At 46.6% G+C, this 14,854-nt stretch overlaps 1 protein-coding gene and 1 long non-coding RNA gene across 2 annotated transcripts; one reads left to right on the top strand and one right to left on the bottom strand.

The window, feature by feature from the left end:
• The first annotated feature begins 109 nt into the window (after nt 1-109).
• On the top strand, nt 110-1,728 carry LOC135319858 (uncharacterized). Its single transcript, XR_010378802.1, has 2 exons — nt 110-238; nt 1,493-1,728. It is a non-coding gene; the product is annotated as an uncharacterized LOC135319858 (long non-coding RNA).
• Nucleotides 1,729-4,894: 3,166 nt separating this feature from the next.
• On the bottom strand, nt 4,895-14,285 carry ZNF514 (zinc finger protein 514). Its single transcript, XM_010984699.3, has 4 exons — nt 11,910-14,285; nt 8,445-8,571; nt 8,008-8,103; nt 4,895-6,015 (listed from the first exon to the last, which is right to left on the bottom strand). The coding sequence occupies exons 1-4, from the start codon at nt 12,018-12,020 to the stop codon at nt 5,036-5,038; spliced, it is 1,314 nt and encodes a 437-aa protein (XP_010983001.2). The 5' UTR covers nt 12,021-14,285; the 3' UTR covers nt 4,895-5,035.
• Nucleotides 14,286-14,854: the final 569 nt, after the last annotated feature.

Here is a 14,854-nt window from a genome sequence, read left to right as displayed (position 1 = left end):
CGGACGGGCAACAGGGTGGGATGAGCCCGGCGCAGCCGCGGACAGCCCCGCGGGGGTCCTCGCGTTAGGACCCAGGGGCGGGGCTTGGGCTATTGTGGGCGTGGCTAGCTCCCCGGGGTCTCTCCAGAGTCGCCGCGGGACCCGCCAGGTCTTCTGGGCGTGTGAGAGCGGGTCGGTGACAGCCTCCGTTCTCTGGGCCGAACTGCTGCTGCGGACTCGTCCCAACCAGAAGGATGAGGTACAGACAAGTCCGGAGAGGGTCTAAGTGAAGGTCGAAGTAGGGAATAAGGCAGACAGGAGAATGAAGAAGCTGTGCGTACCCAACTCCAGTAAAGCTCTGGGTGGCAGTTTTGGCAGAAGGTTTGAGGGCAGTGAAGACAACTCCATATCCAGAAAGTCTGCTCCAGGGAGAGCAAGGTGCTGCTCCTTCCATGAGAGAACTGGCCTGGTGTAATCAGTCTGCAACCAGAGAGCTGACTGATTCTCAGGGAGTAGTGACGTTTTGGGGCCTCAGGGTTGGTCTCTGCTGTTAGCATATTGGGCACTTAGCAGTGGCTGTAGCCACATTGGCCCTGATGAGTGGAAGTCATGTTGTTGAGCCCAAACAGAAGCTTCATCCAAGATGCTTTGTTCATGAGTCCATTTGGCTGGGGAGGGAGGCCCACTGACATCCACAGGATAGTTGTTCTGTCCACCTCATTAAAACCGTCCTCTGTGGAGGTCACCCTTTGGCACACATTGATAAGGGACGTAATTATCTTAACATTCTGTGCCAAACTAGAGAAGTCTGTCCACACACCTCATCCCCAGACCTCCTTGAATTTTCTAATCATGTTCCTTTCAAGTACCTGATCCTCCAGCCAATCCACTAGCCTCAGCCCGTGAAAAAGTATAGATCTGTACTTCTGATCAGACAAAATGAATGACCAGCTGCACTGCTCAAAGTTCTGCCCACTGAGAGGGTTTCCCTTACCACTGCCCCTCAGAGCCTTCCCAAAGTAGGATATTCTACAACTGTCCCTTTTCAGGTGGTGCGTGCATACCATGCAGAACCCAAGAGTTTCCTTCTCCAGGCAACTAGTCATAGGGAACTTACAGTGAAGCTGTAGGTGGGAGTTGAAGAAGGAAGGTAATGTTGCAAGAGTAGAGGCCACAGTCATGAGGAAATCACTTGTGTCTTCAGGATCTGCTTGAGCCCAACTTCATATATACCGGGTCCATTTGATGAAGGAGTGCTGCTGTGTGCCCAGCTTTATGGCTTGGTGGGTCAGACAGCAGCCAGTTCATGATGGAAGCTCAGGTCAGAAGGGAACTTTCTGGCCCATGGTCAAGCATCTAGGTTCTGGTTTGTTTGTTTTTTCTAACTTTTTATTTTGAAATAAATATAGATTCATAGGAAGCTGCAAAAATAGCACAGAGAGGTCCCACGCACCCTTCATGCAGTTTTTCCGAATGGTAACATCTTATACAGTCATTTCCTCGGAATCTACAGGGCATTTGTTCCAGGACCTGCTGCAGATACCAGAATCCGTGGGTGCTCAAGTCCCATAGTCAGCCCTCCGATTCGTGGTTCCGCATTCATGGATTTAACCATTTGCGTATCTTGTAGTACAGCAATATTTTTTTTAATTTGCATGTAAGTGGATCCATGCAGTCCAAACCCATGTTGTTCAAGGGTCAACTCTGTAACTATAATACAGTATGAAAACCAGGTACACATTGGTACAATCCACAGAGTTTATTTCAATTTTATCAGTTTACATGGATTGGTGTGTGTGTGTGTGTGTGTGTGTGTGTGTGTGTATGTATGCGTATGCGTAGTTCTATACAATTTTTATCACGTGTAGATTCCTGTAACCACCACAGTCACGATATAGAACTATCATCGGAAAGATCCCTTGTGCTTTCTCTTTAGAGTGACATTTGTCCCTCTTTTGTCTTCCCCCACCATTCCTAATCCTTGGCAACCACTCATATGTTCTCCATCTCTACAATTGTGTCATTTTGAGAAGTTAGACAAGTGGAATTAGTTATATGACCTTTGAAGATTGGCTTTTTTCACTCAGCATAATACCCTTGATGTCCATCTAAGTTGTTGAATGCATCAATAGTTTATTCCTTTTTGTTTAACCAATCATCATTGTAGGATATTTAGTTTGTCTCCAGTGTTTGACTGTTTCAACAAAGCTGCTATGAACATTCATGTACATTTTTTGACATTTAAAAATTTTTTGTGATAAAAAATGCATAAAATTTACCATCTTAACCATTTTTAATCCAGAGGCATTGAGTACAGTCATATTTTTGTGCAACCATCACCACCATCCACCTCCAGAACTCTTTTTATCTTGCAAAGCTGAGACTCCATACCTGTTAAATGACAACTCCCAAGTCCTTTCTCTGTCCAGTCTCTAGCAACCACCATTCTATTTTCTGTCTCTATGAATCTGATTAAGTGTCTTATATAAGTGGAATCCTACAGTGTTTGCCCTTTGTGACTGGCTTATTTCACTTAGCATAATATCCTCTAGGTTCATCCATGTGTAGCATGTGTCAGAATTTCCTTCCTTTCTTAAGGCTGGATAATATTCCATTGTGTGTGTGCGTGCGTGTGTGTGTGTGTATACATATATATACATATATATATATATGTATGTGCATATATATACATATGTATACACACACACACAAACATATACATACTGTATTTTGTTTATCTCTCCATCTGCCAATGGACAGTTGGGTTTCTTCTGCCTTTTGGCTATTGTATATAATACTGCTTGAACATGGGGGTACAAATAGCTTTTCAAGTCCCCGTTTTCAGTACTTAACGATATACCCATCACGGTCATGTTTTTGTGTGGGCGTAAGCTTTCGTTTCTCTGGGATGAATGCCAGGCAGTGAGATTGCTAGATTGAATGGTACATGTATGTTTAGTTTTTTGAGAAACAGCCAAACTCTTTTTCATAGTGGCCATATCATTTTATAATTCCCACCAGCAATACGGAGAGATCTAGTTTCTCTGTAATCTCACTAGCATTTAGAATTGTCACTTTAAAAACTTTTTAAAAAGCTGTTTTAATAGTTGTGCAGTTTTTATTTGTGCATGGTTTTAATTTACATTTCCCTAAGAGCTAATGATGTTGAACTTCTGTTCATGTGCTTGTTTGCCATCTGTATGTCCTCCTTGGTAAAATGTTTGCTTACTCTCTAGTTGGATTGTTTGGTTCCTTTTACCATTGAGTTTTGAGAGTTATTTGTATATTCTCGATGTGAGTACATTTTGAAGTAAGTTCTCTGCAGATATTTTCTCCCAGTCTGTAGCTTGTCTGTTTGGGGGGGAAGGTAATGAGTTTTATGTATTTATTTATTTTAATAGAGGTATTGGGGATTGAACCCAGGACCTCCTGCATGCTAAGCATGTGCTCTACGACTGGGCTATACCCTCCCCCTGTAGCGTGTCTTCTCATTCTTTTAACAGGGTCTTTCACCAAGTAAAACGTTTCAATTTTGATGAAGTCCAATTTATCAGTTTTTTTCCTTTTATGGATCATGTATGGAAATATTAATTGATTATTGTATATTTGATCTGATTGTATCCTAAACTTTGCTGAACTCATTTATTCCAATAGGTTTTTGTTGTATTTCTTAGGATTTTTAATGTACCAGATCACTGTCATCTGTGAAAAGAGATCGTTTCACACTTCCAGACAGCTAATTAACATTCTTTGATACTCTGTTTCTCTCTCTCTTATGTTTCTGTTCACTACTGCAGCATCCTGAACCCTGCCCTACTCCTGTTCCCAACAAAAAGAGAACATCATGCTTTTCTTACTTTAGTTAGGAAACTCTGTGCCTTGTGCAGATTTACTAGAGACTCCAAATAAGAATTCTGGAGCAGGGGGAGGGTGTAGCTCAGTGGTAGAGTGTGTGCTTAGCATGCACGAGGTCCTAGGTTCAATCCGCAATACCTCCATTGAAAAATAATAAAAAATAAATAAATAAGCCTACTTACTTCCCCTCAAAAGTAAATAAGTTACTAAAAAAAAAGAATTCTGAATATTTTTTGTTGATGAATCATATCTCAAAAGTAAAACTGAAGGTTATCAAGTAGGATAGTGTCACTAATTTAAGTTCTCTCTGGAATATAGTCCTTCACGTGAGTTACAATCAGCCCCGATGGCAGCACTTACTGTGTATAGTTTGTCCACCAGCCAAAGACCAGAGAATGAGCATATACACAGATGAGATGAGTACATGACTTGAGATGCTTTAAAACAAAGAAGGTTCCCTAACCTCCCCCAGAACCCCCATCAGACATGGACTACAAGCTGAAGAACTTATGCATTCACTCCTGTTTCCTAGAGAGGTGGTTATTGTAAGGGCCGAGGCTCATGTGAAGGTGAACGGAAATGCCCTAGCAGATTATGCCAAACAAGCTGCCTTAACCAAGGGGAGGTAACTAAACCCTCAAAGGGTAAATCTCTGGAGGAATTCAAAGAGGGCATTATAGAATATCAATGTTTAGACCCTGATTCTGTAAAACAAGAATGTTTAAAAAATGTAACCTTCGATGCTCAGATCATCACCGGTGCTCCCAAGATGGCCACTTGGTGGCGCCAGATGATTTTAGATGGATATCAGCTAAATTTTCCATAAACTACCCATTGTGATACAGACAAATTGCTTCCTATCTTAAATTAACAGCGGTAAATAAATTTTAAAAAGAAAACTTTTTAACCAGTTACTTTCAGGTCATGTGTCACCTGTAAACATAACCTTATATTCACAGTCTGTTACTAGTTTGAATTTTCCCATGTTTGATAAGGGAGGAGGTGTGATGAAAGCCCACTCCTTCTCTTGACATTAACAGAGCTTCTGTTTGGTGTGTCCTGTGTGATGTTGAACGAGATGTGTCCTCCAATCAAAAGTCTCCCACACACTGTATGCACAGAGGATCTCTTTCTAATACATATTCTCTGAGGTTTAGTGGTGTGTGTGCTCCAGCTTAAAGCCTTCCTACGTTGGCTGAATTCATAGGGATTTTTTTCCAGCATGACTTTTCTGATGTTTAATAAGGGACGCGGTGTGAGCAAAGGCTCTTCCACATTCGTTACATTTGTAGGGCTTCTCTCCGGTATGAAATCTATAGTGTTGAGTGAGAGATGAACTCTGGCTGAAGGCTCTCCCACATCGATTACATTTGTAGGGTTTCTCTCCAGTGTGAAATCTGTAATGTACAATGAGAGAGGAGCTCTGGCTGAAGGTTCTCCCACATTCCCTGCATTCATAGGGCTTTTCTCCAGTATGTGTTCTCTGATGTTTAATCAGGGATGAAGTATGACCAAAGGCCCTGCCACATTCGTTACATTTGTAGGGTTTCTCTCCAGTGTGAAATCTGTAGTGTAGAACAAGAGATGAACTCTGGCTGAAGGCTCTCCCACATTCGCTGCATTCATAGGGCTTTTCTCCAGTGTGCGTCCTCTGATGTTTAATAAGGGACGAAATATGACCAAAGGCCCTTCCACATTCATTGCATTCATAGGGCTTTTCTCCAGTGTGACATCTCTGATGGCGCCTCAGTTCCGATTGGAAATGGAATAGCTTCCCACATTCATTACATTTGCAAGATTTCTTCCCTGGGTGGGTTCTCTGAGAGTCATTTCTCCCTGAAGTCTGTCTGAACTCTGTATCACATTTATGGGGTCCTTCTCCCGTGGGAACACAGTGTTGGTTAACAAGGACTGATCTTAGGCCTAAACTTGTCCCAAATTCACTCCATTCATGATCTCTCCAAAGGGTGGCAGATTTGTGAGTAAGTGACGTTTCTTTCAGATGTCTCTCCTGTTTTGGGGGGTGCATCTCTAACTGGTCTTCACAACCACAAGCTGCTCCCAGTCTGGAACACCAGAGTTCATCTCTAATGTGTTTTCCCACTGATGCTATCTGGAGTAATTCTTTGGAAATTCCTTGACTTAGCATTGATTCCTTGGCTTGAGGCCTTCTCTCCCAGTCTGAAAAAAAGAAAACAAAAACAAAAGATAGTCTAGTATTAACATGTTCCATGTACCAAGAGGAAGGAAAGTCCTATAATAGATGTAAGATAATTAAGCTTTAAAATAGTATCTAAAAGAGGTGTACCATTCCTTTCAAGAATGGCGTGTGTTTGAAGAACATTTCAAAGGTGTCATGAGTAAGATAAGCAGCTGACTAGAGATTAGGAAAACCTGAGACAACAGTGTTTGGATTCCAGTATGCAAGATAAATCCAAAGACTGTAAAGACGAGGAGGGTAGGAAGATGCCCTCTGCAAATTCTTCCTCAACACTCCAGTCCCCACCACACATTATTATGTATTATACACACACACACGTAACATGCATGATAGGACCATAGATTGTCGTGGTAGGCAGAATAATTATCCCCCAAAGATGCCCACGCCCTAATCCCAGGAACTTATCAGTGTTACTTTATATGGCAAAAGGGACTTCGTAAATGTGATTAAGGGAACAAACCTTGAGATGGGGAGATTATCCTGGATTAGTCAGGTGGGCCCGGTCTAATCACATGAATCCTTAAAATCAGAGAACACTTCCTGGCTGAGTCAGAGAGATGTGGTATGAGGACTCGACCCACCATTTCTGGCCTTGAAGGTGGAGGAAGGGCACCACGGGCCAGGGAAGGTGGCAGTTTCTAGAAGCTGGGAACACCCATCAGCTTACAGCCAGCAAGAACACAGGGAGCTCAGTTTTACAACTGCAAGGAGTTGGTTCTACCACAACTCAGATGAACCGGGCAGATTCTCCCCTAGACACTCCAGAAAGGAACCTGGCCTTGCTGCCACCTTTGCTGTAACCACGTGAGACCCATGCTGGACTTCTGGCCTATGGACTATGAGATGATAAACTTGTATTGCTTGAAGCGGCTAAGTCTGTGACAATTGTTTCAGCAACGATAGACAGCTAAGACAATAACAGTGACACTTCTGAAGAGGGAAGTGACTGGCAGTGCCTAACCAGGGCTCTCAGAGGCAGGATTCTGAGTCAGTACATCTTGTGTGGCTCCGGGGGATCTGAATGTTTAACAAGCTCCCCGAGAGATTCTGAAACACAGCCGTGTTTGTGGACCACTGTAAACAGACAGGGGCTGATCATGAGACTAGATCCAGACGTCAGACCCTTAATCTCATTCTGGAAGGAAACAAGATAAAGTACTAATGTAGAGGAGACCAGCGTCCTCCCTCTTGGTCCTCTCCTCCAGGTTCCTATGATGAGGCCCAGCCAGAGCTCTAGGGTTTGAGTCCTGCTTTCTGGAGCTTTGGCTCTGGCCTGAGGCTATGATTCTGCCTCAGAGATGGACACTGGCACAGACTGTCACCACCTCCTCCAGTATCCTTGGGCTTCACATGGTAGGAGAGCTTTGTGTCCAGAATTCTGCCCCAAAAGTGGAGCCTATGAGGTATGCTTAAGTCACCTAGGAATAAATGGCCTCAGAGAGATGCCATCCACAGCAAGGAGTGTCTAGAACCTCCTCTGTTGCAGCTTGAAGTGTCCTCACCTTGATCTTCCTGACATCGTCTGTCAGGATGTCCTTGCCAGTAACCCTTTAACTTCTGGGCTACTTAATTGTTCTGTTTGATCTCTTGCTAACTCCCTTAGCCCTGCTGACATAGGACTGCCAGGCACTTACATCTGTTAATCCTTAAATTTCATCCAGCACTGACCATGTGACTTCCAGTGATGATGCAGGGCCCTGAGAGTCCAGAAGGGTGGACAGAGGTGGGTCACAAGGGAAAGATAAATGCTAGAGAAGACAATGAACATCTCTTCTTTCCACACCAGAAATAATTTTAAAAAGTGTCCAAATATTCAAAATACTGGAGTTGAGGGCCCCTGACAAGTGAATTCTCCTTCTCAAAGAAGAGCCCCCGACCAAGGGTTCAGGGCAACCTCCCTCTCACGGTTGGGCGTTACTATGTGTGATGCTGCTTTGCTCTTCCTCACTCACCTGGGTGGGCCCCTGTTGAGACTTCTCTTTCCATCATACAAGGCTCTTCCCCTTTCTCCAACTGGCAGATCACATGTGGTTTGGACACTGGAAACCCTGATGGTAGAGAATGAAGAAGATCGTATTTGAGGCCAAGGCTTTGGCCCTTGGTCTCGAGGGTGGAGAAATGTTGTGGACAGCCTCCGAAGGACAGGCCCTGTGAAATATCGGGAGTAAAATCATGAAACTTCTTATTCTGATTTCATACAGAGCAGGACATTTCCTAGGAATGAGAAGCAGAAATACTGTATCTCTGGGGGCCCAAACAGACTATAAATGATTCTAGAACCCCAGGGCAAAAATCAGCCAACAGGCTCAGGCACCCCTAGCTTTTAAATACCAAGGAAAAAAAGATGGCCTGATGGGCAGGCTTTGGGCTTTGGGGGAGTGGAGCTCACCCAGGGAGGCCAGGTTCCTGAAGTTCTCCAGCATTACCTCCCGGTACAGGTCCTTCTGAGCAGCGTCCAGCTGCCCCCACTCCCACCAGGTGAATTCCACAGCCACATCCTCAAATGTCATCAGGTCCTGAAATACAGAAGACACTCTTGCACCCTTAGGAAGCACACTTACGGCCCTCGGGAGAACAGCAGATGGGTGTCTGAGTAGAACCACAGGATGTACCAGAAGGGATGCTAAGAGTTTCTAGCTATCACAGTGCCCACCCCCGCTCTCTGCCCACATTCTGGGTTTATCATCTCAAAAACATTTTAAGCTGCTCCAGGGATTGTATCATCCTTCCTACTTGGTATCTCACCCATGCCCACATACATCAACATCAAGCTGCTTAGGAATAAAATCAGGATCTCAGAAGAATCAAGCCTACAGAGACATTCTGCTTAGGTGGGGGAGACAAATCCAATCCATTTCCTCAGTTTTCAAGAGGTTTTACTCCCAATTTAGTTGCATTTAATTGGAATCCAGTGGAGGTGCTGCAATTGCTCCTCTTCCCTCCACTTTGAGATGGCACATGTCCCCAGAGTGAAGATGTGGGGCCAAACCCCAGCTTGCATGTAATGTGGACAAGAAACAAACCTTTATTGGTATAAATCACCAATTTGCTGTTAGCACAGCATAATTAGTCTAAACGGACTCATTAAAAAAAATGGTGTGCAAAGTGGGGTTCTGCCTTTAAAAAAAAAAAAAAAGCCTAAAACACATGACACTGGCTTCAGGGCCAGGCAGTGAGGAAACTTATCGGCAAGGTGGCAGCCCATATAATTTGGTGGTGAACCGTGTGGTAAAACTTTTGTCTGCAATAACCTGACAGAGGAAAAGATGTAAGCATGAGCTTGTGATGTTATGGAGAGGAAGGGAAACATAGCAACAGTAGTGAGTTGGTTGTTACTGGCTGCATTTGACAAAGTATGTCAAGAAAAAAAAATGAGCTCAGGAGTTTGTGGGTTTGCAAAATAAAAATCGAAGGCAAAAGAAAATGTCCAGAAATTCCAGGACTTGCAGGGTTGGAGATTTAACCAATTCTCATTGCCAGTTGGTCAAAGACAAAATGGAGAAGGCTTCTGCATGCCAAAGGATGACTGAAACTCAGCCTAGTGGCAAGGACCAAACCATGGGTGTGACTGTCTCACAACATTTTGTTGAAACCTCTGAATAATTTGAGATGGCTCCCAAGAAATCCTTTCAGTGGGACCAAATTTCTCAGAGTGGCTCAAAATATGGTTTTCCCAAGGAGACCCCCAAAAGCTCCAGAATTAAGTCTAAAAAGAAGGGCATATTTTAAAAAGAACTGTGGGAAAAGCTATTGACACATGGAGAGTCACACTGAATGTCCATGACTTGAAACAACCCTTGGGCCATTAACCTACTTGGGCAGGACGAAAGAGCTGCTTAGCTCTCAAAAGAGCTTATTCTCCAATATCATCTTCATATGTGACCAAGGGGGATACTGCAAAAGGAAGGAGCTTCTGGAGAACAGAGCCAAGAGCCCAGGAGAACACTGGACTGGAGAGCTGTACCCAGGGAGCAGAACCAGCCTGTAAGCAAAAGACTTCCCCACTCCCAAGGCCAGGGTCCTCACTGAATTTTGTAACTGTTATGGACCTGGCGCTGCTGGGTTCCTCCCACCCTTCCCCTTTCGGAATAGGGATGTTCACTGCGGTGACCCTGCCCCACTCTTCCGTTGTATGTGGGGAATATGGACTTAGGCAACTTGTCCTTCTTAATTCATAGGTCTCCGTATCCAGACCTGATGTCCCCAGTATCACACCATCTAGGACTTTGATCCTGATGCTCTGATTGGATGGGGCTTTGGGGTTCTGTCTCCTGGGGAGAGATTCTGTGTGCAGGAGGGAGGGAAGTGAACATCTGTGAGTAAGAAAACAGCCAGTGGTAGACTGGCAGAGCAGTTATTCGTTCAGTATATTCACTGCCCCTCCCTCTGGGCCCCTCACTGTGGGAGACTTATCTCCCCACCTCATTGACACTAGGCTTGGCCACATGACCCGCTCTGGCCAATGGGTTGTGAGCAGAAGCTTGGAGTGCCATCTGCACCTTCCCCCTGCCACAAGAATGATGTATTCCAGAGGAGGGTTTGCTCCTTCAGCCTGAATCCCAAAGTGAAGAGGGTGTAGAGCAGAGCCACAGCCAGCGCACTACTGAGAGGTGACACAGAAGAAATACACTTCATTACTGTGAGCCACTGAGATCTGGGGCTGTTGTTACCACAGCATAACCAGACGGAGGTCTCACATAAACCTCTGAATGGTGTACATCAAGGCCAAACAGGGGTAAGCTCTATTTATTACTCTACTAATTACTTGAGAGAATTCTTTATTGGTGAGGGTTTCCCCTGTTGGCTTGAAAATTAAATATAAATGTCTATCATCAAGCTAGAATCCCACTAAATTCTCCCTCCACATCTAGAGTCAGCACCATTAACCCCTTCATCCCCATCACAGTGGAAGCTGACAAGGACTAAGAAACTCCATTTGCCAGAAAACTCCAACAACCACATGAGATCATTGTATTATTGAGTGGTTAAGATTCTGGAGCCAGACAACCTAGACCTGAAGTTGGCTTCCCCCTTACTACCTAGATAACCACAGACACGCTACTTTATCTCTTTGTGCCTTGGTCTCCTCAGTTTACCTCTGTGCCTCAGGTGCCATTCTTCAAAACAGGAATGTTTCACAGATGAAATTAATTACTATAAATAAATTGTGTGGACTAGTTCCTGGTACCTGTTTGGTCTCAGCAAATGACAGCTATTATTATTTTCATCATTATCATTAACATGATTATCATCCTCATTTTGCAGTTGGCAAAACCAGTGCATTGAGAATTTAGGTGACTGGTCGAAGGTCACACAGCCAGAAGCAGTAAAGTCTGTTGCCACACTAATCCAGGAAGATGACATTTGAACAGGGACCCAGCCTCAAATGGCCTCCTCACCTGTCCATCCCCTCCAACCCTTCTTGCCCCCTCTTCTCTACGAGCCTTCCCCAACCTCTCCAGCACAGGCTGATTCTCCTTTTCCCAAACTGTGATGGAAAGGTCTGCTTGTGCCACTATCTGCCATCAAACCATCCTTACTGTGACTGGGGCTGCATCCTGGGTGGGGTCCTCTCCCCTCTGTGGCTGAGACACTCCTTCAGGGCCAGGGTGCTCTCTCATTACTTCGTTCTCACCACAGTGCCCCTTACAGAAATAAACCAAAGGATCTGAGTGAGGGCACACTGCGCAGAGAGGAGAGGGCCCTGGGCAAGGGGCGAGGAGCCAGCAAAAACCTTGATGGGCGCAGTGCCCTGCAGAGCCAGAAACGGCAAACAAGGAGGCTCCAGAGAAAAGGAGGCAAAAATATCCATCATTCAGGCATTTGAGGAAAAATTAAGAGAACCCCAACTCACCTGGGGCCTGGCTTTCAGGAGTAAACTGGCTGTTCCCTTTTCTCCTGTGTATCCCTCTGGAGGAAGAGCAGGGTCCTGAGAAGGGAGAACTAGGAAGGTAAAAGGAGCCATGAGGAAGGCTAACCCTCATGGGGTTTACAGCTCCCAGACTCCCCACGTCAGCGTGTCACCTCCATGGTTCTGGGGACAATACTGGGCCAAAGGGAGCTGAGGGGCAGGGCAGAGGCTGCCCTTGTACAGCTGCATAAGGTCCCCACCTGCCTATAGGCCACAGCAAGCTGCAGCGAGCTGAAGTGTGATCACAGTCTGGCCACTCCATTTGAGAGTTATTTACTGGGTCGCCAATATGTAGGTCCTCTAGGCCTTTTGAAAATATAAACATGGAGAGGAGCTTCAAGGAACTTTAAATGCACACTGAGGGTATAAGACAGGTTAACAATACAAAATAAGGCCCAGGACAAGGCCACGTAGGGTTATAGGCCTTAATGGAAGAAGTTACACCTCTCCGCTTATCCTTGGGAACCCCGCTCAGAGGCCAGCTCTTCCTGAAAAGCTGCCCTCGGTGTTCTCAAGCACCATCAGGTCTCTGCAGTGTATTTTGAGAGCCCCTCTATTATAGAGCTTTGTATCATACTGTTTCTAAAGCCTTCAAACAAAAAACTAACCTTAACCATGCCAAAGAAGTGGTTAAGGCCACCAACTACAACATCAAAAGCAGAGGCAGGCAGGCAGCATAGTATAGCACAGGTCAGCACTTCTCAAACTTTAATGTGCGTATGGATTCCTGAGGATCTTGCTAAACAGACTGGTTCAGTGGATGCGAGGTAGAGCCTGAGAGTCTGCATTTCTTAAGAGCTTCCAGGTGATGCCTGTGCTGCTGGTCTACAGACCAGAAGGCATACAGGAAAAGAGGCGGTAGAAGTCCCAGAGATTTGGCCCACTTCTGCCATTGGCCAGTTCTCTGACCTTGAGCATGTGCACTGAAGAATGAAAAGTCAAATTAAAATGCCCACTTGGTGAAGGACAGGAGATTCTAAAGAAAGGAATGGCTTAAAACCTCCTGGGTCACTTGGATTGTGCTGTCCCCAACAGGAGTGGGAGGGGGTTGGTCACAGAAGAGGCCCACCGTGTGCACTGCTGATCTTGTACACAGCTGAGCTGGAAGAACATTATCACTTAATGAAGTGATAAAGGAAATGGGTGGCAAGGCTCCAAATGGAGCCACTGTCCTCTGGTCCCTGGCCAAGGGCCACTCTTTCATAGGTTTGTTTGCCTTCTCCCTGTCACAGCAGGAAGAGACCCCCTCCTGCTCTCCTCTCTCTCCTTTGGCCTCTGGGACAGGTGTCCCCTCCACCTTCATCATGGTCTCTGGGTGCTGGGACCTCGTGCTCCTGAGCCTGAAAGGTTAGACACCACCACAGGGAGGGCGGTTGCAGATCCTGCCCCTTATCCATCCCCTTCCTAGGGTCCTCCTCCTACGAGGCTCGGTACTAACTCCCCAAGACGGCTTCTGGCCCGCGGCACCCTCGAGAGCCAAACCTGATGCTGTGGAGCCCATAGCTGGGGCTCAGGGACGATGTCCTTTGACCAGGTTCAAGTCTCTATCCTTTGGTCGCAGCTCTGCAGTCCTCCCGGGGTTCAGGGAGAAGGAAGCAAGCTGGGTGACACGGGGCATTCCCACTCCGCGCGACGATGCCCAGCGGACCCGCAGGGCCCAAAGCAGAGCTGTCAGACCCGGACCTGCCTCCCGGCGCGGGGCGCGGCTGGTGGGAGCGGTGCTCTTCCACACCCCTCACAAGCCCTGCCGCCGCCCACTGGCTCCGCTCCGCCGCCCTCCTCCCCGGGACCAGGATCTGGAACCCAGATCCCACGCAGACCAGCAGCAGACACGGCCACAGGCACACCAGCGACCTCGGTGCCGCGCGCCCCTCCAACGCCCTGAGACAACAGGGACTCCGGGGAGACCCTCACAGGGAACGGACCGGCCCTGCAACTCTGCGCCCAGCTCCAAGCCTTCACAGCCCCTCGGAGGCAGGCAGACGGAGGGACACTCTCCACTCTGTCCCGTGTGTGCCGGGGGTCTCTGAACCCGCAAAGATCCAAGCGATGCCCCCGCCCCAGCCCGGCCGCCAGAGACCCGTCCTGAGCCTGCGCAGACGACTTCCGCGCGGGGGTCGCTGGAACCAGTGTCCCGGGCGGGTCGGAGGGGTGGGACGAGCGGCGCCTGCCACCTGGTGGCTTGGCGGGTCTTGGGGCGCTTGGGCGTAACGCTCCCGAGTCTGTCGGGAGGGTACGTCTATACAGTTATAGAAAACCTCTTCTAGCTTTCTCAGCCATAGTTCATTACTTGCTCTGTTGAACCCCCATAGTGTCTTGGAAGTGACATAATTAAAGAACGTATGGCTTTGTGTTGTAATTTCCAATTCTGATTTTCCCATTGGACTGTGAGTTCATTTGGGGTAATAACTGTCTTATTTATATTTGTGACAATGCCTTGCCTATGGTAGGCAACTTAGGTATTTTGGGTGCAAGTGTAGACTAGTTCCTGACGTAGTACTTAATCGCATTCTTTGTGTAATCTCAAATCTCCCTTGGAGCTCTAGTTTAATGGTTCTTTGCCTTGGTTGCCCTTTAGGATCACCTGCAGATTTTTTCAATCTCACTCCTTAGAGAGGCCCCCGGGTATCAATGTCAAAGCTCTTCAGGTGATTCCGGCGTGCAGCCAAGGCTGAGAATCCCTGCAATGTCTCCAAAGAGGGCCCTTCTGGTAGCACCAAGGAAGGCAGGTTGGGGTGCGCTCAAAATGCCGGGAGTTGGGCTGGCTGCCCAAGTAAATACTCATGTATCCTGGGTTCTTCTCTTCTTTCGGCACAAAAATGTGCACGTACCCACCCTCAAGCCCAGCCCCGTCCTCAGAATCAAACTGCGTGTGTCCTGCCCAAATT

Source organism: Camelus dromedarius, chromosome 33 (assembly GCF_036321535.1).
Source record: "Camelus dromedarius isolate mCamDro1 chromosome 33, mCamDro1.pat, whole genome shotgun sequence".
NCBI lineage: Eukaryota > Metazoa > Chordata > Mammalia > Artiodactyla > Camelidae > Camelus > Camelus dromedarius.
This window is presented reverse-complemented; position numbering and strand designations above follow the sequence as displayed.

What these genes read in the sequence shown, in the direction of transcription:
- ZNF514 (XM_010984699.3), bottom strand. Translation starts at nt 12,020, where the DNA reads ATGGCTCCTTTTACCTTCCTAGTTCTCCCTTCTCAGGACCCTGCTCTT. An exon ending in TCCTGAAAGCCAGGCCCCAG is followed by an intron (nt 8,572 to 11,909) that starts GTGAGTTGGGGT and finishes TCTGTATTTCAG; the next exon opens with GACCTGATGACATTTGAGGA. An exon ending in CTCAACAGGGGCCCACCCAG is followed by an intron (nt 6,016 to 8,007) that starts GTGAGTGAGGAA and finishes TCTTTTTTTCAG; the next exon opens with ACTGGGAGAGAAGGCCTCAA.